The following is a 26,490-nucleotide window of genomic DNA, read 5'->3' on the forward strand; positions in this document are numbered from 1 at the left end:
CTGCTTTTCTCTGTCCTGGCTCTGATTTTAAGATGTTTGGAAGCTCCATTTTCTGGGAAATTCTACAGACTTTACAGCTGCAGAAGATGAGCACAGCTGAAAAACGCCAAGACATTGAGTGAAGTCAGGTCTAGAACATCCACTGGGTCAGCCAGAGAATGCTTTTTCATTAAAAAAAAATTGCAAAAAAACAAGGCAATAATTGGGAGCAACTTTGATCAGATTAGTGTGTGTAAGAGGGTGGGGGACTGTGTAGTGTGAGCATTTATTTTTCTGTACAAGCACTACACCCTTTTCAGGTTATATCAAGTTTGGTTCCAACTGCAACACCAGGAAAATCATAAATGGCTTCAATTCTGCAGCTCAAATTCTAAACCCTCAAGGAGAAAATTAAAGCAAATGTTTCCACCAAAGATTTCAAATATGGTTTTCTATAGCTTATTGGATGGTTCTGCACCATGGAGGCCGTTCGTTTAAAACCTAGAGCCAAATGTGAAGTGAGGTTTGAAGAGAATCCTGTTGGTTGGCCATCTTCCCCTTAAATTGACTTAGGAAGCCTTGCCACTGCACCTGTCAGGCTTCTTAGCACGATACAGTGAGCTCATTAGAGCATTATAACCATCAAAGGTCACACATATTGAGTGCACCGGTTTACAGAGAATTACACTAAAAGCCTTTAACTACTGGAATAATTAAGATTTTGATAATAGATAATTATAGCTGAATAGGCAGCTAAATCGTCCAACTGACTAGATTACGCAGGAAATCCAGAACTCCAGCATCTCCAAAAATGTAGAATAGAATATAGCTGGAAGGGACCTTGGAGGTCTTCTAGTCCAGCCCCCTGCTCAAGCAGGAGAACCTATACCGTTTCAGACAAGTGACTGTCTAGTCTCTTCTTAAAAACCTCCAGTGATGGAGCGCCCACGATTTCTGAAGGCAAGCTGTTCCACTGGTTAATTGTGCTCACTGTTAGGAAGTTTCTCCTTAATTCCAGATTGCTTCTCTCTTTGATCAGTTTCCAACCATTGTTTCTTGTCCTGCCCTCTGGTGCTTTGGAGAAAAGTTTGAGGCCCTCTTCTTTGTGGCAGCCCATCAAATACTGGAATACTGCTATCATGTCACCCCTGCTTCTTCTTTTCTTTAGACTAGCCAAACTCAAGTCCTGCAACCGTTCTTCATATGTTTGATCATCTTAGTTGCTTTTCTCTGAACTTTTTACAAGGTCTCAAAATCTTTTTTGTAGTATGGTGTCCAAAACTGGTTGCAGTATTCCAGGTGTGGTCTTACAAGGGTTTTATAAAGCAGTACTAAGGTGATTGTCCAGGCCTTGAATACCTCCAAAGAAAACTAGGAAAAATACTTTCAAAGGTATTTTATTTTAAATTTTTTTTGCTTAGTGTTTTTCTTTGAACAAACCAGTGTTTTGATTCAGGTAACTTGGCTGTTGTGCCTTTTTTTTCTTAAAAATAAAAAAGGATCTGCCTTTACCATTTCCAGTTAGATGGCAGTATCTAGCTGACTTTGGCTGATGTCAAAAAGACAGATACAGCAAACCAGGTTGAACCTGATTGTATAAGGATGAGACATCAACGATAAATCTCAGAGCAATAGGCTACTCCAGAAAATAATATTTTTTTAAAAAAATCCTAGAAGAAGGAAATTGTAAACTATTTTTATATTGTTGCCAAGAAAACTACATGGAGATGCGAGGAGTCACATGCTTGATTCAAAAGGGAGTTTTTTTTCCTCCAGTTTATTTTAAAGGTAATTAAGAAATAGCACAGCTAAGAATGCTTTGTGGTTCACAACCAAATTTTAGGAGAGAGTCCCAATCCAATTATTAGTGGAGAATAAGGATCCTGTGCGGCAGCGGCTCCCTTGTTTGTAACAGTAACTAAAACAGTTTGTTAACAAACCCAAAATCCCCAAAGAAACAGATTACATTTTGAAGCGAACAAAGAAAATTGATGACCGTTGGATTGGTTGGCACTTAGCACATATTGGATAAACTCTTGATGTGTTTAGGATACAAGGAGCAGTTTCTGCGGCGGTTGTAAATGTAAGAGCATTTTTTTTTAATGCAAAATTTCTAAAACTTGCAGTGTGTGGATTGCTAAAACGAAAAGCGAGCAAGCAGTATATGACAGTTGCAAAGAAAGTCCACGGTTTAGCTGACATCTGTATGAAATGGCAGCTGGCAGTCTCCTTCTGGATCTCCACAGCAATCTGCAGAGCCAGCTTCTGCGATGTGATTTTGGCAGGCATGTTACTGTCAAACAACAGCCTTATTGCCACACAAGCTGCTGAGGAATGGTGCTTCAGGATCCCTATACATAGCTGGTGCTGAAATGTTCTGGGATTGCCTTCTCCTTGCAGAATAAGTATTTGAATATAAGAGCACCGGAGAGCTTTAGAATCTAACAGGCAGGCTGCTTATGAAAATACAGAATTTTGACAACCGTTTTATGGATTTTTAGATTATTGTTCATTTGTACAATAAGAAAATTAACTGGTTGTTGCAAAAAGCCTCTCTTCTTCCCACGTTGCTTCATCTCCTGTGGTGTTTTAACAGTTCTCCTACACAAACGTTTGTCACAGAGCATTGTGATTGTGATCCAAATAGCAGGCTTATTGTAATAGCAGATGTTGCATCAGTTCTGGAAGTGCCATGGGTACTTAGATGGAATATTTGTATTTATCAAAATCAATTTAATGTATACTCCATATTTCCATCATTCATTTTTCCTGTTTTAGAGACAGAGTGACTCACCAATACTGTATTGGGTTCTGGAAATGTAAATCAAGGATAAAAGTCTATAATGTGTGAATACAGATCCAGAAAAGAGGCATATTACTGGGTGTTCAGGATACAAGTAGGATATATCCCTGTAGCCCAGTGTTTTTCAAACTTGGCAACTTTAAGATATTTAGACTTCAGCTCCCAGAATTCCTCAGCTAGCATCTGTTGCTGAGTTTGAAAAACATTGTTATAGGCCAACTTAATGCTCACATTCCACAACAGGGTCTTTGGTCTTAGGAAAGTTGTCTTGAAAGGTCATCACTACCCACTTCTCTCGCTTGCTATTGAGGCACAGAAATAACACATTGTACCTTGTACTCCAAAAGATAGAGAATTAACTAAGAATTGTACTTCTAAGTTGTCATCAGCCATTCAATTGTGTTTGACCCACGACCACAATCTGGATCAGGGGTCTTCAAACTCTGCCCTTTTATGACTCATGGACTTCAACAGCCAGCGTGCCTGTCTGACGAATTCTGGGAGTTGAAGTCCATGAGTCATAAAAGGGCCGAATTTGAAGACCCCTGTTCTGGATCAACACTCTCCCTTCTGTCTTTTACTGCCTCCTTCATGCCCCTCTGTCTTGTACGGCCTCCTTTAGATCTGCCATGGTCATCCCACCATCATCCTTTACATTTTCTTCAGAAGAAAAAAATGCACCCCGAGTTGGGCTGGCAGCTTATTATTTAGTAATAATAATTGCAATACATCTAGACTCTGGTGAATTAATATTTTCCACGTAAGGACTGGGGGAGATGATATGATAAAATAGGGCTTGTGGGTAGAAGCACTGGATTTGTGGAATGAATCAACCAAATTGCAGAACGCATAGCTCGAAAGCAATGCTAGTAAAAACAATGTGGGGAAAAAATGAAACTAAAGATATTTCTCTTCTTCCCAGCCAGCTCTTCAAGCTGGAGAATACTGTTTCTGAATGAAGATTAAGGCAAAATTATATACCTTTTAATGTAAAAAAAAAAAAGAATGTTCAAAGTTAATATTCTTTCTTCCATTTGTTTAACTTTCTTATAAATATTTCCCCACTTAGGGTTTGATTTAGTGTAATGTAATGGTTCAGAAACCAAAATAGGAAATTCAGTTGCTTGTTTGCCAGGAATTTAATTACCTGGACAAACTACTGTTCACTTAGCAATTTGTTTCTAACTGCATTATAGAGATAGTAATACAGGTAGTCCTCGACTTACGATGACAGTTGAGCCCAGAATTTATGTTGCTAAATGAGACATTTGTTAAATGAATTTTGCTCCATTTTAGGACCTTTCTTGCCACAATTGTTAAGTGAATCACTTACGTTGATTATTTTTTTTTAAGTTAGTAACCTGTTTATTAACTTGGGGAATCCCCATTAACTTTGCTTGTCAGAAGCTGATCTCATGACCCTGTCATAAATATGAACTAATTGACAAGCATCTAAACTTTGATCATGTGGGATGCTGCAACGGTCATAAGTGTGAAAAATGGTCATAAGTCACTTTTTCAGTGATGCTGTAACTTTGAACGGTCACTAAATGAACTGTTGTGAGAATAACTAAACCAGGGGTAGGCAACCTTGGCTCGTTTATGACTCATGGAGGTCAGTCCCAGAATTCCTGAGCCAGGACGTCAATTCTGGGAGTTGACGTCCACGAGTCATAAAAGAACCAAGGTTGCCTACCCCTGAACTAAACTTATTCATGTGAAATGCTTTAAAACATACTGCTACTATTTATACATTATATGTTTCATCTTATTTTTACTGCTATCTTTAAACATAGAATACCTTAAAATTTATTATGAAATCTGTTTGTTTTTCTGGAAGGAGGAGAAGACTCCGGGGGGGGGGAGATTCTTTTTTTTTTCTCTATGGGAGAAGAAGCATTTTTTCCCCATTCTAGATTATTACTTACACACCACCAGTGATTTGTAAATTGCTCTAATCCATTATAAACAGTGTAATCAAGACTGTTTTCTTATGGAGCCAAAATGGTGTTTATCCACACACAAAAGGAAAGTGTCATTAAGCTCTTGGGAAGACTAGTAAAAATAAGATGAAACATATAATGTATAAATAGTAGCAGTATGTTTTAAAGCATTTCACATGAATAAGTTTAGTGTGTATCCATGTATGCATGTGTTAAGAAATCAATCTGTTAACAAATTAATCTTCCCCCAAATTTCCAAACCTCTGTTTAATGATCGTGGGGTGCTGCACAATTATTTGGGAGCAGAGTGGGAGGAGAAAAAAACAAATAAATGTAACAGAAAATCCTGTGGCTATAACATCCAGAAAACACTCTGCATACAAGAACATTTTGCTGTAACTGTCACATGCCTATAATATTATGTAATATTGCATTTTGCCTTGATCAGCAACTGGTTTCCAAGAAGGAAGCAAAAGAGCCAAGTCACTTTAATGAGAGGCTTGGGAAAATGAAAGCAGATGGTCATGGATGACCAAATGAAAAGGGAGGAAAAAAGATATTTGTTGACTGAACAACATATTGAAATTTAGAATCTGGAGTGAATAAGTTTGGGGAAGATTCTGTAATATAAATGAATCACTAGTTTTGCATATAAAAGGATGGTTTGCATTTAATACTTCAAAGATGCATTCTAGTTCTAGGCTGGGATCATCTGTTGACATGCAGCCAAGGATGCATTCCTGCATTTATTTCTCTTTTAAGTGTTGTCTTTGATAAACAGCTGAAATTACATATAGGGAGGTTCTTAGTATTGGGTGCCCAAGGCAAAAAATCCAAGCAATAGGTCCTCTGTCACAATGCCTGAAATAAAATGATAGATAGATAGATAGATAGATAGATAGATAGATAGATAGATAGATAGATAGATAGATAGATAGATAGATAGATAGATAGATAGATAGATAATCTTTATTGTCATTTTTTACTGTGGGCACATTGGCACACATTAAAATGAAATTCTGTTGCTGCTCTCAAAAGTGTACACATACATAACACACATAAACATGCTATATACATACATATACAGCTTTAAAGTTCACAAGGTTGATACTGTATGGAACAAAACTGTGACTGAATCTGGATGTTCTGCTTCAGATACCACGAAGCCTCCTCCCAGAAGATAACAAGGAAAACAGGTCATGAAGGGGATGTGTAGTTCCCAGACAATCTTGCGGACCCTGCTCAAGCAGCGCTTATATGCTATGTCTTGGATGGAAGGGAAGGAACTGCCAATAATCTTTTCTGCCATCCTCACCACTCTCTGCACCACCTTCCTGTCTCAAGCAGTAATGCTTCCAAACCAGACTGTAATGCAATATGACAGGATGCTATCGATCATTCCTCTGTAGAAAGGGGTAAGGACAGGGGAAGAAAGATGTACTTTTCTCACGCGACACAGAAAATACAGGCGCTGCTGTTCCTGCTTCACCAGTGTCTCACTGTTGAGTGACCAAGCCAGCCTACTTATTAACTGCACAACCAGAAATTTGATGCTGGTAACCATCTCCACAGGTGAATCATTAACACACAGAGGAGTGTGGCTTGAATTGACAAGCAGATTACTTGATAATTTTATTTACTTATTTTGAAAATCTATATGGATGCCTATCTTATACCATATCTTTCGGTGGTTCATAGCAAAAGCAATAAAAACACATACAAAAACCATAACATCCAGAAAGAAATCTGCTTCGCCATACTTTTAATTGTGGGGTCAGCCTTCCGTATATATTGCTGAATTGTCTTAATCTGCTGAATGAACATTCCTGTACAGGAGTTAACAAATTGCATTTTCACTGAATCTCTTTTCATTAAAAGATAGGGACACTTTGGTGATGGCACCATAATTCTAGAATTCCACTTCTTTAAATAGAACAACATCTTGTCCTTATAGTGTGCATCAGCAAGTTTGTTTTAAAAGGGAGTCTGTTCTTGCTTGCTTTTCTTTAATAGTGCCTCTTATTATAAATCTGCAGTGCCTAATGATTCTGTACCTGTATGGCTTTGATATTTTACAATTATTGGTTGTTTTATATCACACGGTGCCATTGTTTCTCAACCTTGATAACTTGAAGAGATGTGGACTTCAACTCTCAGAATTCCCTATTCAGCAAAATTAAGAAACTGACCTATGATGTCCAGAAGTGGAAAAATATATAATAAAAAACAGCCTACAGGAGCTGAGTAGCCAGTTTGAATTTATCAGAGTAGGAACCATAAGATCTCTGTGGGGATTTTATTCAAAATGTAGGCATTGCAACAGATAAGGTGTGCTTCCTAAATCCTGATAAATGTCATTGTTTAATAAAAGGGACCTCAATTAAGGCCTATTCTACAGGTTCTGCAGTTCCTGTACCAGCAATGTTTGCCATTGTTTCAGGTCCATCTTTTTGTAGAGTTAACTTCCATCTTACTCCAACATTTCTGTAAAAAGGTAGATGTTTGGTACAGTAAGCACCAGGATTTCTTGAACAGTCCATTATGTATATATAGCATTTGCTGAACAGAAATATCTGTTTAAAAACAGGCAGAGGAAAAGCGAAAAGTTTTCTGGCACTGAATGCAAAGAGAAAGTTTGAAGAACCCTGGATTCTTACAGGGGACAAGCTGAAGTTATTAAAGAGGATTAGGGTACGCAGCTGCTGAGTGGATGAAATGTTTGGGATTTCAAAGCTGCATTCAGCCGTAAACCAAAATTTACACAATACCACAATATCTATTAGCTTCTCCTTTTTTAATTAGAAGTTAAGTTACTGCTACCTGGCTGCATAATTCATTTCACTTTTTGAAGCTTGCTTAAAACAATATCTAGCTATGCCACAAGCTTTTTATTGCTTTGGCTGCATTCTAACATGGCCTGGAGTTGAAAGACTAATTTTGAGAAATTATTAATCAACTTTGTTTTCTTTTTTTTATTGAATCATGACTTGGCTAAGGCTCTCTATTCACCTTGTCTGCATCCAATAAGCTGCAGAAATACTCCCTTTTTCTCCCCATAAAAGTCAAGTGGCTCTTGAAGTAGATGAATGGGGAAGCCAAGAGATTAGCCTGAACTTTCATCTTCCCTTTCATTGCTCTTGGAAATCCGTCTTTTCAAAATTGGTATCTTAACTCTTGAAAAAGCCACTAAGGGTGGCTTTGCCTTAGAGTGCAAAATCATTTCCCTATCCTTGAAGGAATGTTAATTATAAAAAATGCACAATATCACAAAACCAAACCTAATTAAATGAAAATTGGATTACGATGTTTTTCTGCAACAAACTTTCCCTCCTCGTGGGTTGGATTTTGACATGGCCAATGTGAAAACTGAAGTCCAGCTCTGCTAGAGTGACGTCAAGTTGGATTTTTCAAAGATGCGTTAGGAAACTCCACAACAATTTTATTATGAGAAAAGATGTGTCCACTTTGAAGAAATTACACATTAGTGTAATTACACATTTGATCTACCCTTTGAACCTTCCCATATATTTGGATTGAAAGGAGGTATACATACTAGCATGCATCCACAATTTCCGTGAACATGGGAATGCAAAGCCTTGAGTGAAATCTTTATCTGCAGCTGTAGATGGGAGGCTGACCTATTGCCTAACCCAGGGGTAGTCAACCTTGGCTCTTTTATGATTCGTGGACTTCAATTCCCAGAATTCCTGAGCCATCTTAGCTGGCTCAGGAATTCTGGGAGCTGAAGTCCACGAGTCATAAAAGAGCCAAGGTTGACTACCCCTGGCCTAACCATAATTGAAGTCAAATTAATAGGCTCAGTTTAAGACTTTATGGCTATGAATGAGAGAACTTCAAGCATTGTTGCAAATGCTTCATTATAGTCTTCTTGTTCTTTTAATAGATGAGTTATTTTGTTTTTATGATACTCTTAATGCCTTTTTAGGAACCTTTGTAATTATCTTGGCTACAAATCTTTTTCTAGTCCAGACTGCTATGTGATTTTCTGTGGAATTAATTAATAGTGTGCAAACCAATATGCTCTCTTGATCAAACTTTGTTGTTTATTGTCTTTCTTTTTAAAAGTATATGGTGAAATTCACACTTCCCCATCGTCCCATTACCAGACATAATTCATATTACCAAATAATCTATTAAACATTTCTAATAAGATCCTTTTCTCTTCCTTCTCCATTTCCTCTATCTCTTCCTTTTAGGAGCTTATGAGGGGAAACTGTCAAATCCAGTACAAATGCCCTTTGAGTTTTTAACATTCATTGAAATCTTACTTGACAGGCATAATCTTCACTTTTAGAGAACTAATCTACATGGGATAATGTTAACAAAGCACAATAAAGTAGAAAGAGTTTAGAAGTTAATTTGACCCCAATTTCTAAGTTAGCCAATTATACATTTCCAAGATTATGCGCTGAACTTAATCATCCTTTTATCATCTTTAAGTTGCCTTTGAATTTTGCTGTGTATTTAAAAACATGTGGACATTTATAAATGGAGTGTTATATGCATTAGGGAGAAAAGACTTAGGAATAGGTTTGTGGAAGTTGCCATAGTTTCAAAATAAATTGATCCATTCACTTCTGGTAGAAAAAAAAAAATCTGGTGCCTTCTTTTCACAGCATAGTTTCTTTAAGGATTAAAGACACCCCCACCATATTTTCCTCTGAGCATCACTACCAAAATATAGATGCCTGCCCCCTCCACTGCACTAAGCCAACTCCTCCTGAACTGTGCCATCTCTTCCCCAGGCCCAAGGATCCCATCAGTCTTCAGATGTTACCAACTGCGCTCTGCAATTTAGCACCAAACAGCTAATTGGTAGCATCTCTAAAGAAAATCTTCCAGTGCTTAACAGTTGATCTATTGCAGGGGTCTTCAAACTTGGCCCTTTTATGACTTGTGGGCTTCAACTCCTAGAATTCCTCAGCCAGCATGCCTGGTTGAGGAATTCTGGGAGTTGAAGTCCACAAGTCATAAAAGGGCCAAGTTTGAAGACCTCTGATTTATTGCTTCTGCCACCAAACACCTGATCTCTGGCACCATTTAAACTATTTTACTTCTATCTTGGTCACCTTCTACAGCACCTTCTTTGGCTTCTGGATCCATTCTAATAATGCTAACCCTTGTCAGGAGCCAGTTTCAAGCTACGCACATCATTAATTTCTGAGGGAATTATAGGTTCTGGTGTTGTTGTTCTGAAAAATAGTCAACAGACGCAGTGGTAGCAGAGGATTGTCAACGCTATCTATCTAAAAAAATTATGGCAGCAGATAAGGTGTCTGATTTTGCCAATTAATTTTAAATCCAGAGAGTGAGTCAAAAATAGACGTCTGAGGTCCATCCACATGTCCCTCTCATGTTTGCCTATAAATGTAGAATATTTTTTTGAAAATAAAGGCTACCTATCAATCCTGTCCATACATATTAGTAGTCCCAAAGGTGCTTTTTCAAAAGGCAACTGGACTTTCTTTGTTTTTCCTTGAAGATGTTTCGCTTCTCGTCATTGCTTCAGTTCTTCAGAAGCTTCATGGATGAGAAGCGAAACATCCTCAAGGAAAAACACAAGAAAGTCCAGTTACCCTTTGAAAAAGCACCTTTGGGACAACCATGACCTGGATGGCTGAGAATCCCCATAGACCAGGGGTGTCAAACTCGCAACACCATGTGGGGTGGGCACAGTTTCGCCATGACACATCTGGCCCGCAGGTTGGCAGTTTGACACCCCTGCCATAGACATTAAGTATTTGTAATTCTCTGCTAGTCAATATATTTGCAGTTTTGTTTTCTCAGTAATCAAATTGTTTTAGGATTATAATAACCATAGATGTTTATTATTAATTTTTATCTGCTTTTGATTGGAGTTTAGGATATATTTATCCCAACACATCTAAAAGAAATTAAGGGAAGAAAACTGCCCTAAAATAATTGTTCTTAATTTATAGTGTTTGTGTCTTATTCCTGCTGTGTTCTTGAACTAGAAGACACAAGTTATCATTGAGTTGGAAAAGGGTTAATGTAAGGATCTAGTATGTTAGAAAACCTACTGCATTTTTCACAGTTGAAAGAAAATTTTCATTGATCTTTTGGATTTTATTTTTATCTCATTGCTGAATATGCTGTAAAGCAGTCAAAAGATAGAAAATCTGGTCCATGTGTTAAGGTTTAAAGGTCAAGAATGACTCAATTCCTGCTTCTGGTAGCTAAGGTGATGTAATAACAAAGAATGTTGTCATGGGGAAAAAAGGAGGAATTCTTCTCCTTGTATTTGCAGAAGCAGTGGAAAACCCTGGAAACTATGTTGACTCTTAAGAGCCAGACTGGGGAAAAAAATCTGTTCAGAAATTTGCAAAGTGAATATTGCAGTCTCAGATGAGATGGTTTGGATCAATCTTAATTATAGCTAGAATGATACATTCCCCTGAGTTTCAATTCAGCATGCACAAAAACTTGAAACAAGTTCCGTGTCCTAGAAAGCAATGAGTTTCTGCAAAAAAAAAATCCATTTTATTTGAATCCTACACCATAGTTTCTCTACTTGTTAATTCATCATATCAAAAAGCTTCAAATTATGGGCAGGCTATGTTAGGCTTAGAAACTCTTCCCTTTGTACAGGTAGTGCTTGAGTTACAACTGTAAATTGAGTCTGGAAATTACGATTCTATGTCATCACAGTCATAAAGTGGGCCACTACATGAAAAGTGGTGTCCAATGGATGACTTGCTAATATATTAGTGCTATAATGGGGTCTCTTTCAGCAAATGAGTAATTATCCTGTGTTTTCTTGATATGTGCTTGTGCAGCCATAATAATAATAATAACAACAACAACAACAATAATAACAATAATAACAATAATAACAATAATAATAAAGTTGGAAGGGACCTTGGAGGTCATCTAGTCCAACCCCCTGCTCAGGCAGGAAACCCTATACCATTTTGGACAAATGGCTGTCCAGTCTCTTCTTAAAAACTTCCAGTGTTGGAGCATTCACCACTTCTGGAGGCAGGTTGTTCCACTGGTTAATTGTTCTAACTGTCAGGAAGTTCCTCTTTAGTTCTAGGTTGCTTCTCTCCTTGATTAGTTTCCAATGAACTGTTGTAAGTCAAGGACTAGTCATCTAGACCAGGGGTCTTCAAACTTGGCCCTTGTATGTCTTGTGGACTTCAACTCTCAGAATTCCTCAGCCAGGCACACTGGCTGAGGAATTCTGGGAGTTGAAGTCCACAAATCATAAAAGGGCCAAGTTTGAAGACCCCTGATCTAGACTTTGTAGCAGGGAAGTTCTGAAGACCAGTGTAGGATAAAACAGCTATGAGAAAGAGGATGCTAAACCAGCTAGGACCTTGGGTCTGTTCCAGCCTGCTCTTTGGAATGGTTTATTTTACCATTTCTCTACATCAGATTCATTTGGCTCATCCAGTAGTTCCTGAAGCCAAGAACAAGGAATTTGCCCATTAGACCTCTGAATCACAATGTTGGGCTTGGTAGAAGGCTAAAAACATTCCTCTAATAGGTTTCTGTTTTCCAAGAATCTGAACTTACGAAGAGTTTAGCTGAAAGCCTGAAATGATTGTTCTGTGAAGTACAGTTACAGTGATTTTATCTTAATTAGCCTCTTGGCAAAATCCAGTCAAAGCAATATTCACATGACTTTTCCAACTTATGTTAGATCCGCTTCATACTATTTATAAATAAGTAATAGTAGATGTTATTGTTCTTTTAATTTATATCTGTCTTGCTGCCTAAATGACATGCAAAGAGGAAAATGTGGATCTATAGCAACATTAACTGTCTTTTTTAATTTGTGTCTCTGCCAGTTTGTCCTCTTTCTTTCTTTCTGTCTGTCTGTCTGTCTGTCTGTCTGTCTGTCTGTCTATCTATCTATCTATCTATCTAATTTATAATTACCCATCTCACTGTCTTAAAGGCAACATCCAGGAAAGACAGAAAAATACATATGATACAATATTTATCTATCTTTTATCGAATCTTATTTATCACACATAACGTTTGCAACATTATGCAAAGTGCAGAGCAGGAATAAGAAAAAATAAACTGAAGAAATTAAAGTATGATTGGGGTGGAAAAAAGGAACTACAGCCGTATCTAGGCTATATCAATACCATTCCCTTATACCTCATTATATATCTTTCAATGCTTGCAAACCATCCAAGCTTTCACCCAATTTATGCACAGCTTCCTGCGCTGCTTTTTATTCTTTAAACATTTCATCTTTGTTCTTGAAGATCTCGGGTCTCTTTAACCATGACTTTCACAGTCTTCGTGTTCTTCTTGACCCATTGACTCTTCCTGCTTACATTCATTTTGTAACTAAGTCCTCATTCATTCTTTTTCCATGACCAAACCAACTGGAAGTACTAGTCCTTGATTTATGGCTACAATTGGGATTTCTGTTGTAAGCCATTGCAGTCATAAGTTGAGTCAGGCCCAAATTTTGCTACCATTTTTACTACAGTCATTAAGAGAACCCAGTTTCCCCAATAGGTGTTTTCGCTGGAAATCAGCAAAACAGGTCACAAAGTCACAATCATGATTGCAGAATGTTAAAACAGGTCTTAAATGCAAGCTGGTTGCTGAGTACCCAGATTACTATCATGTGTCCATGAGATGGTACGATGGTCATAAGTACGAGTACAAGTTGTAATTAATGTCTAAGAAGAGAGTATTACTTGTCTGAAATGGTATTGGTTCTCCTGTTTGAGTAAGGGGCTGGACTAGAAGACCTCCAAGGTCGCTTCCAGCTCTATTATATTCATTCAATTTTTGCAAAATCATCATAACTTTGAACCATAATTAAATGAACAATCCTAAGGATTGTCCTATATCCCATTCCCATTTTTATTTCTCTTCTAATGTACGTATGTCCTTATTACCCAGCTCTCACTTCCATATAATAGTGTGGGCAGGAGCACAATGTCATTTATTTCAACAAACATTAATTACTCAAGGCAGATCACATAATACTTCCTACTAGGATTTACACATGTTAAAATTTTGCCATCCATTTNGCGGCGGAAGGAGGGGAGATCCGGGATCACCCGGATCTCTGGGGGCAGCTCGTTCCAGAGGGTGGGTGCTCCGACAGAGAAGGCTCTCCCCCTGGGGGTCGCCAGCCGACACTGTCTGGCTGACGGCACCCTGAGGAGGCCCTCTCTGTGGGAGCGTATCGGCCGGTGGGAGGCAATCTGTGGCAGAAGGCGGTCTCGGTCTCCCAGAGGTTTGACACCCCTGTTCTAGGTCTTCATGCCTAAACACATGGTTGCTAAACCCATGCTAATTTGTTTATAGCCCAACTCAGATTCTCTGTAATGAGAGCATTTAGAATAGAATGCACAGCCTCAGATACATCAATCCTATGTAGTAATTTGTTGGCCCTCATTGTCCCTGAAGGTAATGTTTAACTAACCTGTCTCCCTCTTTCTCTTTCTTTCCTGCATAGAATGTGACACAGAAACAAAGAAGGTTCAAGATGTTCTTTCTGGAATTGAGAAACCACAGGTATGTGACAGACAAGCTTAACCAAAAGGAGCAGCATTAAAGATAAGCCGTATATTATGTCAATCTATTATAATAAGTACATTTTATTTGCAAGATGGTGTGAATTGAATTGGTCTTATCATTATAAATACTAGATTCCTAGTATACTAGTGACTAGTTCAGTGATGGCGAACCTTTTAGAGACTGAGTGCCCAAAGTGCAACCCAAAACCCATTTATGCATCGTCGAGTGCCGGGTGGGTGTGGCCCATTGGCTGGGTGTTGCCAATTGGGTGGGCGTGGTCAATTGGGTGGGCGTGGCTGTGGTGGTAATGGCAGACTGGGTGGGACTAAAAAGTTCAATCAATCAATTCCAACTTTGCAAGATCTTTTTTTCCCCTGCGAGAAGTTGAAATTGACTGAGTGAACCTTTTTTTTTTTTCTTTTTTTTGCACATGGCGGCAGAGGCCTAAAGTGAAAAGGTTTTATAAAACCCAACTGAAGGCCTAGGACTGCGGTGTGCCCACAGAGAAGGCTCTGAGTGCCATAGATTCGCCACCACTGGACTAGTCAAAGGAGCAGTACATCCCATACTATAAATTATAACATTTTTTTTTGGTCTGGCTTCACATATGCTAAAAGCCATCTCTTTTTTCTTTTTCCTCACCCTGTTTTAGTTTAGCACATTGAATTAGCTTGTGAAGGGCTTCAGATCTGATTCCCAAATCCATATGCAGGGATTTCTCTGCAATTCTTTAAAGCAGCTTTGTCTTTTCACAGAATTACAGTTACTTTTAAAGAGTTTTAATGTCACATTTGCTTCCTGCAAGCTCTAGAAACTGTTTTTAGGTGTGCCTCTGAAGGACTGCAAATCCATAGAACTCAACAAGTGGTTTACTCAACAAAGTAAGATTTAATAATAATAATAAAGTTGGAAGGGATCTTGGAGGTCATCGAGTCCAACCTCCTGCTCAGGCAGGAAACCCTACACCATTTTGGACAAATGGCTGTCCAGTCTCTTCTTAAAAACTTCCAGTGTTGGAGCATTAAGTCAGCCCTCTTAACATCATACCTGAATTCAATGAAAGAATCGTTTCTCCAGATAAAGCTTCTGGTTCTAACTATTCATTTTAAGATTTCTGAGTTTAGATGAAAGTATCTAGTCGATTTCCAGCATGAGCATGAACATATGTCAAATTAAACTACCCCAACTGGTAAACATGACTGCAACTTCCGTCTCATTACCCATATTCTACACATGTGAACTCAGAGCAAATACCTTTATTTTATTTACATGTGAACTCAGAGCAAATACCTTTAATGATTAAGCAGAATTGTAAACCAACAAACAGCCATGATTTCAAATTTCTGGTCCATGGTGGCTGATCTAGCATTGCTACATCCTGCTGAAATATGGAAAAGCACTAAATGTCATTAAGGAATTAGGTAGAGAGTGCAATAGTTCTCATTGACCAGCTCCAGTGGGTGTTACTTCAGAATAGTCTGCTCTGCTTCTGAACTCGTGTGTGACTTTTGGTTATTTTTCAAAAAAATATCCATTTAAAACATTGAGCCCCTCCCACGCAACTCTACCCAGCAAAGACCAACAAAGAAGTTGACCCTAGAATCATTTTTGCTCAGCCTACAATGCTACAATGCTAATAAGACATCACTTTGATTCCTTATCTGAAACAGTTTATTGCTACAGCCGCTGCTACAGTCAGATTGTGACTCATTTGCCTTTTCAAAACAAGCCAATGTATAGAAACACCCCATAAATAAATAAAACATTATATCTGGCATTCTTTGCATTTTACTTCTAGCTTCCTTTTCACATATTCAAAGATTATGTAGGAAAATAGCCTAGTGAAAAGCATCTACTAGCATTCGTTTGTGATGACCTATATGCTTTACCTGTGACTTCATCACACACACAAGTAATACGGCCCCCTTCTATTACCAAGCAGTAATAACTTTACTCTGCTAGATGATAGTGGGTAAAACCTTAACTGAGAACCATGATCAGGATAGGCTTAAACTATCATTGATGGTTTTCTTTATTATTAGTCATACATTTTAGATCAGGTGTCTTCAAACTCAGCACTTTTATGACTCATGGACTTCAACTCCCAGAATTCCTCAGCCAGCATGCCTGGCTGAAGAATTCTGGGAGTTGAAGTCCCTGAATCATAAAAAGGGCCGAGTTTGAAGACCCCAGTTTTAGATAAAGATAACATTGATAGGCGTACATGGCATGGGACCATATTATCTGAGGCCTCTTCCCCAGTTACATCTTCCCAGGTCAGGCAGAAGAGACACATTATGGGTCCCATCTATTAAGGAATCCAGGTAGTCCTTGATGCATGACTACAGTTGAGTCCAAAATTTCTGTTGCTAAGCAAGACAGTTGTTAGATGAGCTTTGCCCCATATTATGACCTTTCTTGCCACGTTTGTTAAGTGAATCGCTGCATTTGTCAAGTTAGTAACATGGTTATTAAATGAATTTGGCTTCCCCACTGACTTTGATTGTCAGAAGATAACAGAAGGTAATCACATGATCCTGGAACACTGCAAATGGCATAAATACATGCCATTTACCAAGCATCCAAATTTTGATCATGTGACCACAGGGATGCTGCAACGGTCATAAGTGTGAAAAACAGTCATAAGTCACTTTTTTCAATGCCTTTGTACCTTCAAACAGTCACTAACAAATGATTGTAAGTTGAGGACTATCTATAGCAGGGGTCTTCAAACTTGGCCCTTTTATGACTTATGGACTTCAACTCCCAGAATTCCTCAGCCAGGCAAGCTGACTGAGGAATTCTGGGAGTTGAAGTCCACAAGTCATAAGTCCACAAGTTTGAAGACACCTGATCTATAGCATCTGATGGGGCCTAGCAGCAGAGGCTTTTCTGTCATGGCACCCATCCTTTGGAACATTCTTCCGGGAGATAAGATAGAATCTGTCTCTACTGATTTTAAAAAGGCTCTGAAGTTATGGTTTTGCTATCCGGCTTGGAGGGTGGGGTCCAGTGGTCGTATAGAGTCTATTTAATAGTTATATCAAATGCTGTGAATGTTTTATACTGGCTGCTGATCACAGTAGTATAATTTTGTTTAATATTGTAATATTTTATTTGCTTTTTCCTGCAAATTTCTTATTGTGTTGTTTTCAATTGTTGCAAGCTATCCTGCATCATGTATATAAACAGGGCAGCTGCACCAAAAAAAATAAAAAATAAATCACTATAGTATAATCCTGTAAGTTTAAAACAAATTGTTCATGGTCAGTCTCACTTTCCTTTGGCTCTGAAGCATTGCCAACTTGCCAGTATTGAAATGTTTGGGGAACAAGACCAGGGGCTGACAATTGCGGAATATGAAGGATCAGCATTTCTGGTGGATGCCAAGTGGGAGAAGGTTGTTTTGCAATATGACTTAAACCATTTAAGGTGGTTTTAAAAGAATGAAATGGATTAAATGAATTACTGTCAAAGATTAATGCAACATTTCTTTTACTTTACTTACTCGTTGATTTGAATGCAGAAAAAAACACAGAATGCAGGAAAAAAAATGTCGATCACTACGTAATCCAGACCTTAATAGGCGGTTTGGAAGTGTTTCATGGAAGATTTAAAGTAGTATTTTAACTTGAAAGATGTTTATTTTTGACAGGCTGAACTGTCATCTGCTGCGTAATTGAAAACAGACCTTTTTGCTGTAATGTAATAACTAGTAATAATTAATGTGCAGAACTAAATAACATGGATGCCCACATAAATAAAATGTTCCTTTGGATATTCTACTTGCATTTGATTCTGCGTAGTATGAAATCTGTCTCTGAACTTAAAAGAAAGCTTATAAAAAAAATTAACCAGATTACCATAATTCTCCACAAAAATATAGATCTCACTCATTTCTGATGCACTTTCCTTGCCTGTTTTCAATGGAGTATTCACAATGGTCAAATGACCTTTGAGAATAGATTGTGTGCATCAGCAACATATCTCATATATACTAGTGGTTCCCCCCCAATTCCAATGAATGGAGTCTTCCTTAGCTATCCATACAAGTAAACACATCAAATTACACATAATGTTGTGAATACAGTATTCTACAAGGCTTTGTGTCACTGTGTTGGACAGTCGGAAGATCTGTGGGGAATTTCATAAAATGAATATCTATCCATATTCAGTTGCTTTTTCCAGAGAAATCTATAACCAGAAATTAGACATCAGTGCAATCTCCTCTAAAGCCTTCCTGGTGGAGGGCTTAGACATATCTCATGGCTGAGATGGATCACTGTTTAAGAACCTGGCCAGGTGTCATGGTTCCGACAGATGAAACTCTTCAAAGAAGAGTTAGCAGTGTTGACACCAGGCAGCTTTTTGCTTCTACATAGCACCTTCAGGAAACCAAATCTCAGTTAAAAAAAAAAAAGGAGCAGCACAATCTGTTTAGCATTTAACTTGATCCTCTTTCCAGTTTCCATATTTACTTCTACTGTACAGATAAGAATACTATTCATTTTACTCTTTGGATTCTCCAAATTATTAAAGTTCATGAAAGGATAAAATGTTTTGGGTTTTTGTTTTTTTTGTTGGGCCATATGTTGCACAGAGCTACGTGTGTCCTAGCTGGTGATCATAAAAGAAAGAAAGCATTCCAATTTAACATTGGCTGACTATGGTACATTAAGTTCCAAATCCCTGTGTGAATTTATGCAAAACAGTTATGCAACCATATGTCCATAATAAAAGAATTGGGAAAAAGCCCTTTCTCCTTAGCTGTACTGGTACATGTCCTAATGCCAGAAATCCAATTCAGATGTCCGTTTGTCCTCATATTCCCCCCTCTCTTTTTTTTTCAGTTCATAAAATCCTTAATTGAGGTCAAATATGGTATGTTCACTGTAAATATCTGTCTTCTTGGCTACCGTTTCAGTCCTTTAGTATAACTGAGGCACTTTAATTGATCTAATATGAGATAGTGCAATATTTCTACAGATGCCTGGCTTAATTTAATGGCCCTCTTAATTAGTCCAGGTTCTCAAAGCAATCAGTGTTAGAATGTTACACAAGTTCAGAAAAAAATGTGAAAGCTACACAAACTCTTCCATTGGCCAATAATAAACTGAAGTATGTGTTTTGAAGTTGGGGTGTGTGTTGTTGTTTTTTAAAAAAGAATCAAAACAAGATCAAAATACCATTTTGTGAAAATGTTTAACATGATATGGTTCAGGATGAATGGAACGACAATTATAATTCATAATTTTGGGGTCCTTAGTGCTTTCTGAGCCTGGTTGTTGTCTTGCAGATGTTTCATTACCCAACTAGGTAACATCATCACTGCTAGCTAGTATTGACGAAGTTAATTAGAGCACCAAAGATCCCACAGTTTAACCCTGAGCTACAAGTATTGTATTCTATTGGTAGCTCATAACTTTTCTGATACCTCAAATATAGGCACTTTAAAATGGCAATATGCCTCTTGGCATGAAAACTAACCTCATCTTGTTTTTATCTCCCAAGGTGTCGAACATTCAGGCTAGAACAGTTTTGCTCACTTGGTCTCCTCCAAATGGTCTTTCAAGTGAAGACAGACTCAGCAATGGTTTGCCTTATACGTGTACTTACGAAGTTGCCTTATCAGACAAAGGCAGGGATGGAAAATACAAAACAATCTACAGGTAATAATCTGCATGTGCGTGATCTTACATGCAATCTTTTATATTTGAAGCAGCAAAGCATGGAAATAAATCCAGATGTGTTTTTTCCAGAATTGAGTACCAAGTTCCTTTCACTATCACTATGTCTCCCATTTTTGTCATATCCTCTTCCCTGCCAAGAGGTTTTTCCATGATATTTACCAGCTGGAAAAATTTCCTGTCAAGTATCTAAATGCATTGTGTGCCAAACTGGAATATTGGGATTTTGTCAACTTAACTATTGTGCATTTCTCCTAGGAGGAGAAAAAACAACAACATAGGAAAGAAATTTATAGAACTGCCCATTGGCTGAAAACGGTTAAAAAAACTGGGTGCCTCTCCATTGTAATAAAAAGCCATGGGACTTAAACAGGTTGACCAAGCGTATCCTGTTTCTGCCATACAGATTCAGGGGTAGTCAACCTTGGCTCTTTTATGACTCGTGGACTTCAACTCCCAGAATTCCTGAGCCAGCTGTGCTGGCTCAGGAATTCTGGGAGTTGAAGTCCACGAGTCATAAAAGAGCCAAGGTTGACTACCCCTGAGATAGATCTTGATTTATGACCACAATTGGAACAAGAGTTTCCATTGCTAAGCAAGGCAGCTGTTAAGTGCCTGGTTTTACAATCTTTTTTTTTTGCCACAGTTGGTAAGTGAATCACTGCAGTTGTTAAGTAAATCATGTGGGTCTTTAAGCAAATCCAGCTTTCTCTATTGTTGAAAGCTGACTAGGAACGTGGCAACCGGTGATGACGTGACCCCAGGATGCTGCAACCATTGTAAATACATGCCCATTGCCAAGCACCCAAACTCTGATCACATGACCATGCAACCATGGTCGTAAGTGCGATGATTGGTTGTAAGTCAGTTTTTTTCAGTGCCATTGTAACTTTGAACAATTGCTAAACAAATGGTTGTAAGACTACCTGTAGGAGAGAAATACGCTGAATCTCACCCAACCAGAAGTGTTATAAAGAACATTGGATGTAAGATAGTTCATACAACCCTTTTTGTCCATTCAGCACAATTTTTAAATTATGGGATGTTTACAAATATGGCATTAAGTAATCTCACACATTTTGCTAAGGGGTAGTGTTTATTTGGTTTTAATTTAGCTAGTTTAATTTAGCAAGTTTACAGAACCAATCCACTCCTTAAGCCAACACTTATTTATTCCATTTCTTTAGCCAATCCAGGCCTTCAAGTATATTTCTGTATCAAATGAATTGTTGGCTCACCACGTACTTACTCTAAAAAGCAAGATTCTTAACAAGGAGGCAAACTCATTGCAGTAAGCAGTAAGACTTAGATCAAAGGATCATTTATCAGCGTGGTTGTTAAGATGAGGTCTCTCTCATGCCTCTGATCTCTTTTCTTGTAGAGGGTTGATTTAATGAGAAGAGTGCTAATTTCTAATTTGATATCACAAAAATGTCCATCTGTTTGTTTTCTGCCAATTTTTGGGAAATGTTTAACCTCCGAGTCAGAGAATTCCTACATTTATTTTCTGAGCAAAGGGCTTGAGAAGAGTGATCCCCATGCAATTCTTGTTGTTCCTCCTTGAACAACTGTCCCGGTGGCGCTCTTCCTCCTGTCCGAGGTTTTCATTGTTGTGAGCATTTCTGTTGAGGATTGGCAGCAGGGGTGGGGTGGGGGGTGTTTGGTTTTTATTCCCCCGTCTGCTGGGTGGTTGCAGCAGGTTTTGGTCACTTCACATGACCCTGGGACACTGTGACCATCATAAATATGAATCAGTTGCCAAGCATCTGAATGTAAATCACAAGACCCTGGAGATGCTGCAACATTCCAGCTGATCGCTGCTTCTTCTGGGCTCAGCAGAAGCACCAGGATCAGTGCTGCTTTCCAGCTGATTGGTGCTTCTTCAGGGCTCAGCAGAAGCGCCAGGATCAGCGCTGAGCTCCAGCTGGAGCCTGGCGCTGATCCTGGAACTTCCACTGAGCCCTGACAGCCCCGAAGAAGCGCTGATCAGCTGGAAAGCGGTACTGATCCTGGCGCTTCCGCTGAGCCCTGACAGCCCTGCAGCTCCAGCCATCTCTTGCTCAGGCTTGTGCGGAGCTGCCACTGGTTCAGCTCATTCCCTTCCCCCGCTACCACTTTTCTAGGATGGTCACGTACCACTTGCCAGGTGCCAATGTACCACAGGTGGCACCCGTACCACTGGTTGAAAAGCCCTGCGCTAATCGGCAGACATTAAAATGAAATTTTGTTGCATACAGCTCTCAAAGTGTCACCACCTCCAATATACACTACATAAATATGACCAATTTTTTTGTATATACCCACATACCCACATATATTGTATGACCCAGAGAAACAACACAGTCTAGTTCGGATTGTGTATACATGTGCATGGTGAGAAAAATGAATCTTGCGAGTTTACCAGACGGATGGCATAGGGAACAAAGCTGTCACAGAATCGGGTAGTCCTGCTGGAATCTGAATCTGATCACAATAACTTATGACACAAATTGCAGCCCCAACTGTGGTTGTACGTCAAGGACTACCTGTATTATTTTATATTCATTGCTGTATTTATATAAACTGTTTATGGGATGCTTCAGCATAAGAAATAGCATATCAATACAATTAATACATCAATCATTTTTATTAATACTAATAATAATTTTAGGCCTGTAATCCTTCAGTTACATCATTCTTCAAATGCCATTGAAGTAATTTACAAAAAGAAACAGTTTAAAAAATCTTCAAAAATGTGAGATATATTATGAAGTCAATGAAATATTTGTTATAGTTTCCTTTTCAACCTCTGCAGTTTGCCTTCAATTGGAATAATTTTTTATTGAGAACCACATTTTTATTATTATATTGTTGTAAAACTCACATAGTACATTACTTCAATACAGTGGTGCTGATTTAAAAGTTCATTAGTTCAACACAGTATTATTACTTTATGTTGTTTGCACACATATTGAAAAGGGTAAAAGAACAAACAAGTTTGACAATGAGTAGAATACCAATAGGTGAAAAAAGAGGGGGGGGTCTATTAGATTTCTAACTCCCTCCTTTCATGCACTTATTTATTACAATATTAATAAATGTTTAGGTCTATTAGAAACCAAAATGATTATGTCTACCATGCTACATGATCTATGCATGGGAAATTTTGTTTAAATTTGGTTAAACTTCCATTGTTGAGCGTTTACTGTTAATTTTGCCATAGCTGCATATTCTCCATGTGTAACTTCCCAATCAGATATTATTGGGATTATATTTTTCTTTTGGTATTGGGCAAAAGTTATTCTCATGATTGAGATCATGTATATAATTGGAATACGTTGGACGGGATCGTAATATACAAGGCATATTTGCTAGATAATTCAGTACCCCACTTTTAATTTTGTTTGTTTGTTATACAACTCTGCCTCTTTTCCAGTGGAGAAGAATTGGAATACAAACTGAAAGATCTTAGGCCTGCAACAGAATATCACATCAGGTGAGCCTCCATAATTTAATACATTCCATTCTAGATAGCATAATAGATGCTCCAAATTTGATGGGTCCTGCCATTTCCACATAAATGCTGACAACAATCACAATGCAGTGAATGTTTTAAAATAAGCATGTTTCTCACTTTGGGGATTTAGCCAAGTGAATGCTGACAAATGTACCAAACTGACTATCAGCTTTTAGCTGTGTGTCATGGAGGGTTTTTTTTTTTTTAGCTGTTCACAAAATTTTTTAGGCTTGTCAACATTCATAAGGCTTAACAAAGCATGGAATCTTTTGGAACATGGTAAATAAAGTAGATAAATTAAGGCTGTGAAAATGCTGTGCCGTTTTTTTAAAAAATTACATTGGACAAGGACAAGTGATTCTCTTTGCCATTTCTCCATTTTTTCAATTCTGCTGATTCCTAAATCTGAGGTTAATTTTTTAGAATGGGTGTTTACATCATTCTCAGATGCATTACAAGAAAATTTGGCATCCAGAAGCCTCCTTGCAATCCTTGGCCTTATTCTGGCCAGCTCCAGCAACCATGATCGTTTATTTATTTATTATATTTATATCATATTAATTTATCATTGTTTTTCTATTGCTGTGAAAACCCTTAACTTTCCTTAACTTTCCATCATCCCCAACCCTGCAATCTCAAAGGAAATGCCTTTAAAAGTCAGGATAACTTTTTAAGCTTTTTAAAGACTTTCTTCCTAATTTGAAGAAAAGGGAGATTTCTCTCTCTATCCTGAAAGCTTTTGCATCTAAGCATGATGGGAGCATTGCAGGATAATCATTTCTGAAACCAAACAGGAAGAGTTTGTCAATATTACTGGGAAATAAGAATGAAGTCATTAGAACCAGTTTCACTACATGGCTTTCTAAAAAACAGAAGCAATCATTCAGTTTCTCTTTGTAAGACACTGAACAAGAATGACATTTTGTATCTATGATCAGGAAATAATTCAGCTTTTCACATTTGAATAGTGGCTTAATCGTGCCAACCATTTCAGGAGGGTGAAAGAAGTAAATAGAAAATCTATTATGGAACATTCACTATAGATAAACATGTCAGAGTGAATAATCACAGAGGCTGAGAATTGTGGGATAGATCTAGACTTAGACTCAGTTAAATTAAGGCAACCTAAATCTGTAAGCATCTTACCCCACTGATTTCTATTGAACCACTCTGAGTATTATGCCGGACTGAGGAACATATTTCTGAATTTCTCTTTATAATCAGAAACCCTTTCCAATTACAAATAATCATCCAAAGCCAGGAGTATATACCAGAATCATAAAAAGAAGCTTACATTATCCTATCAACTTAACAAGGATTATTTGAACTCCTGTTAACAGAATAACAGAGTTAGAAAAGACCTTGGAGGTCTTCTAGTCCAACCCCCGCTCAGGCAGAAAACCCTATACCATTTCAGACAAATGGTTGTCCAATCTCTTCTTAAAAACTTCCAGTGTTGGAGCATTCACAGCTTCTGGAGGCAGGTTGTTCCACTGATTAATTGTTCTAACTGTTTAACTGCTATCAATGCCAGAAACGAAAGGCCTTTTTAGTATATATATTTTTAAAGATTTTTATTCACTTATAACATAACATTTGTTGTTGTTGTTAGTTGTGAAGTCGTGTCCGAGCCACCGTGACCCCATGGACAATGTTCCTCCAGGCCTTCCTGTCCTCTACCATCTTCTGGAGTCCCTTTAAGCTCACGCCTACTGCTTCAGTGATTCCATCCAGCCACCTCATTCTCTGTCGTCCCCTTCTTCTATTGCCCTCAATCTTTCCTACCATTAGGCTCTTCTCCAGTGAGTCCTTCCTTCTCATTAGGTGGCCAAAATACTTGAGTTTCAACTTCAGGATCTGGCCTTCTAAAGAGCAGTCAGGGTTCATGCAGTCCAGGGGACTTGCAGGAGTCTTCTCCAGCACCATAGTTCAAAGGCCTCAATTCTTTGGCACTCAGCCTTTCATATGGTCCAACTTTCACAGCCATACATTGCAACTGGGAAAACCATGGCCTTGACTATACGCACTTTTGTTGGCAGGGTGATGTCTCTGCTTTTTAGTATGCAGATTTGCCATAGCTTTCCTCCCCAGGAGCAAGCATCTTTTAATTTCTTGGCTGCAGTCCCCATCTGCGGTGATCTTGGAGCCCAGGAAAATAAAATCTGTCACTACCTCCATTTCTTCCCCATCTATTTGCCAGGAATTGAGAGGGTCGGATGCCATGATTTTGGTTTTCTTAATGTTTAGTTTCAAGACAACTTTTGCACTCTCTTTCTTCACCCGCATCAAGAGGCTCTTTAATTCCTCTTCACTTTCTGCCATTAGAGTGGTATCATCTGCATATCTTAGATTGTTGATATTTCTCCCGGCAATCTTAATTCCAATTTTTGATTCATCTAGCCCTGCCTTTCTCATGATGTGCTCTGCATATAAGTTAAATAGGCAGGGCCACAGTATACAGCCTTGCCGGGCTCCTTTCCCAATTTTGAACCAATCAGTTCAAAACTGGATTCCGTGTCCAGTTCTTCTTGACCCACATATAGGTTTCTCAAGAGACAAATAAGATGGTCTGGTACTCCCATCTCTTTAATAACTTGCCACAATTTGTTGTGATCCACACAATCATAGGCTTTAGCATAGTCAATGAAGCAGAAGTAGATGTTTTTCTGGAACTCTCTAGTTTTCTCCATGATCCAGCGTATGTTGGCAATTTGATCTCTAGTTCCTCTGCCTCTTCGAAATCCTACCTGTACTTCTGGTAGTTCTCGATCCACATACTGCTGGAGTCTAGCTTGTAGGATTTTAAGCATAACTTTACTAGCATGTGAAATGAGTGCAATAGTGCAATAGTTTGAACATTCTTTGGCATTGCCTTTCTTTGGAATTGGAATGTAAACTGACCTTTTCCAATCCTGTGGCCACTGTTGAGTTTTCCAAATTTGCTGGCAAAGTGAGTGTAGCACTTTTACTTAAAAACATAAAATACAAGAATACAAAAAGCAAATAGTGAGGAACCATGGTAGGGGAATGAGAAAAAGAGAA

General features: G+C 38.3%; 1 protein-coding gene across 1 annotated transcript in view; it reads left to right on the forward strand.

Moving 5' to 3' along the window:
• The window catches only part of FNDC3B (fibronectin type III domain containing 3B), a 201,170-nt gene that overhangs the window by 108,315 nt on the left and 66,365 nt on the right, over positions 1-26,490 (forward strand). Inside the window, exons 6-8 of the mRNA XM_015814932.1 lie at positions 14,204-14,262; positions 19,777-19,934; positions 23,368-23,427. Of these exons, the coding sequence (XP_015670418.1) occupies positions 14,204-14,262; positions 19,777-19,934; positions 23,368-23,427 (277 nt within the window). The remainder of the gene's footprint in view (positions 1-14,203; positions 14,263-19,776; positions 19,935-23,367; positions 23,428-26,490) is intronic.

This window comes from Protobothrops mucrosquamatus, unplaced genomic scaffold (genome assembly GCF_001527695.2).
Source record: "Protobothrops mucrosquamatus isolate PMUCROS unplaced genomic scaffold, P.Mucros_1.0 scaffold298, whole genome shotgun sequence".
NCBI classification, from domain to species: Eukaryota; Metazoa; Chordata; class Lepidosauria; order Squamata; family Viperidae; genus Protobothrops; species Protobothrops mucrosquamatus.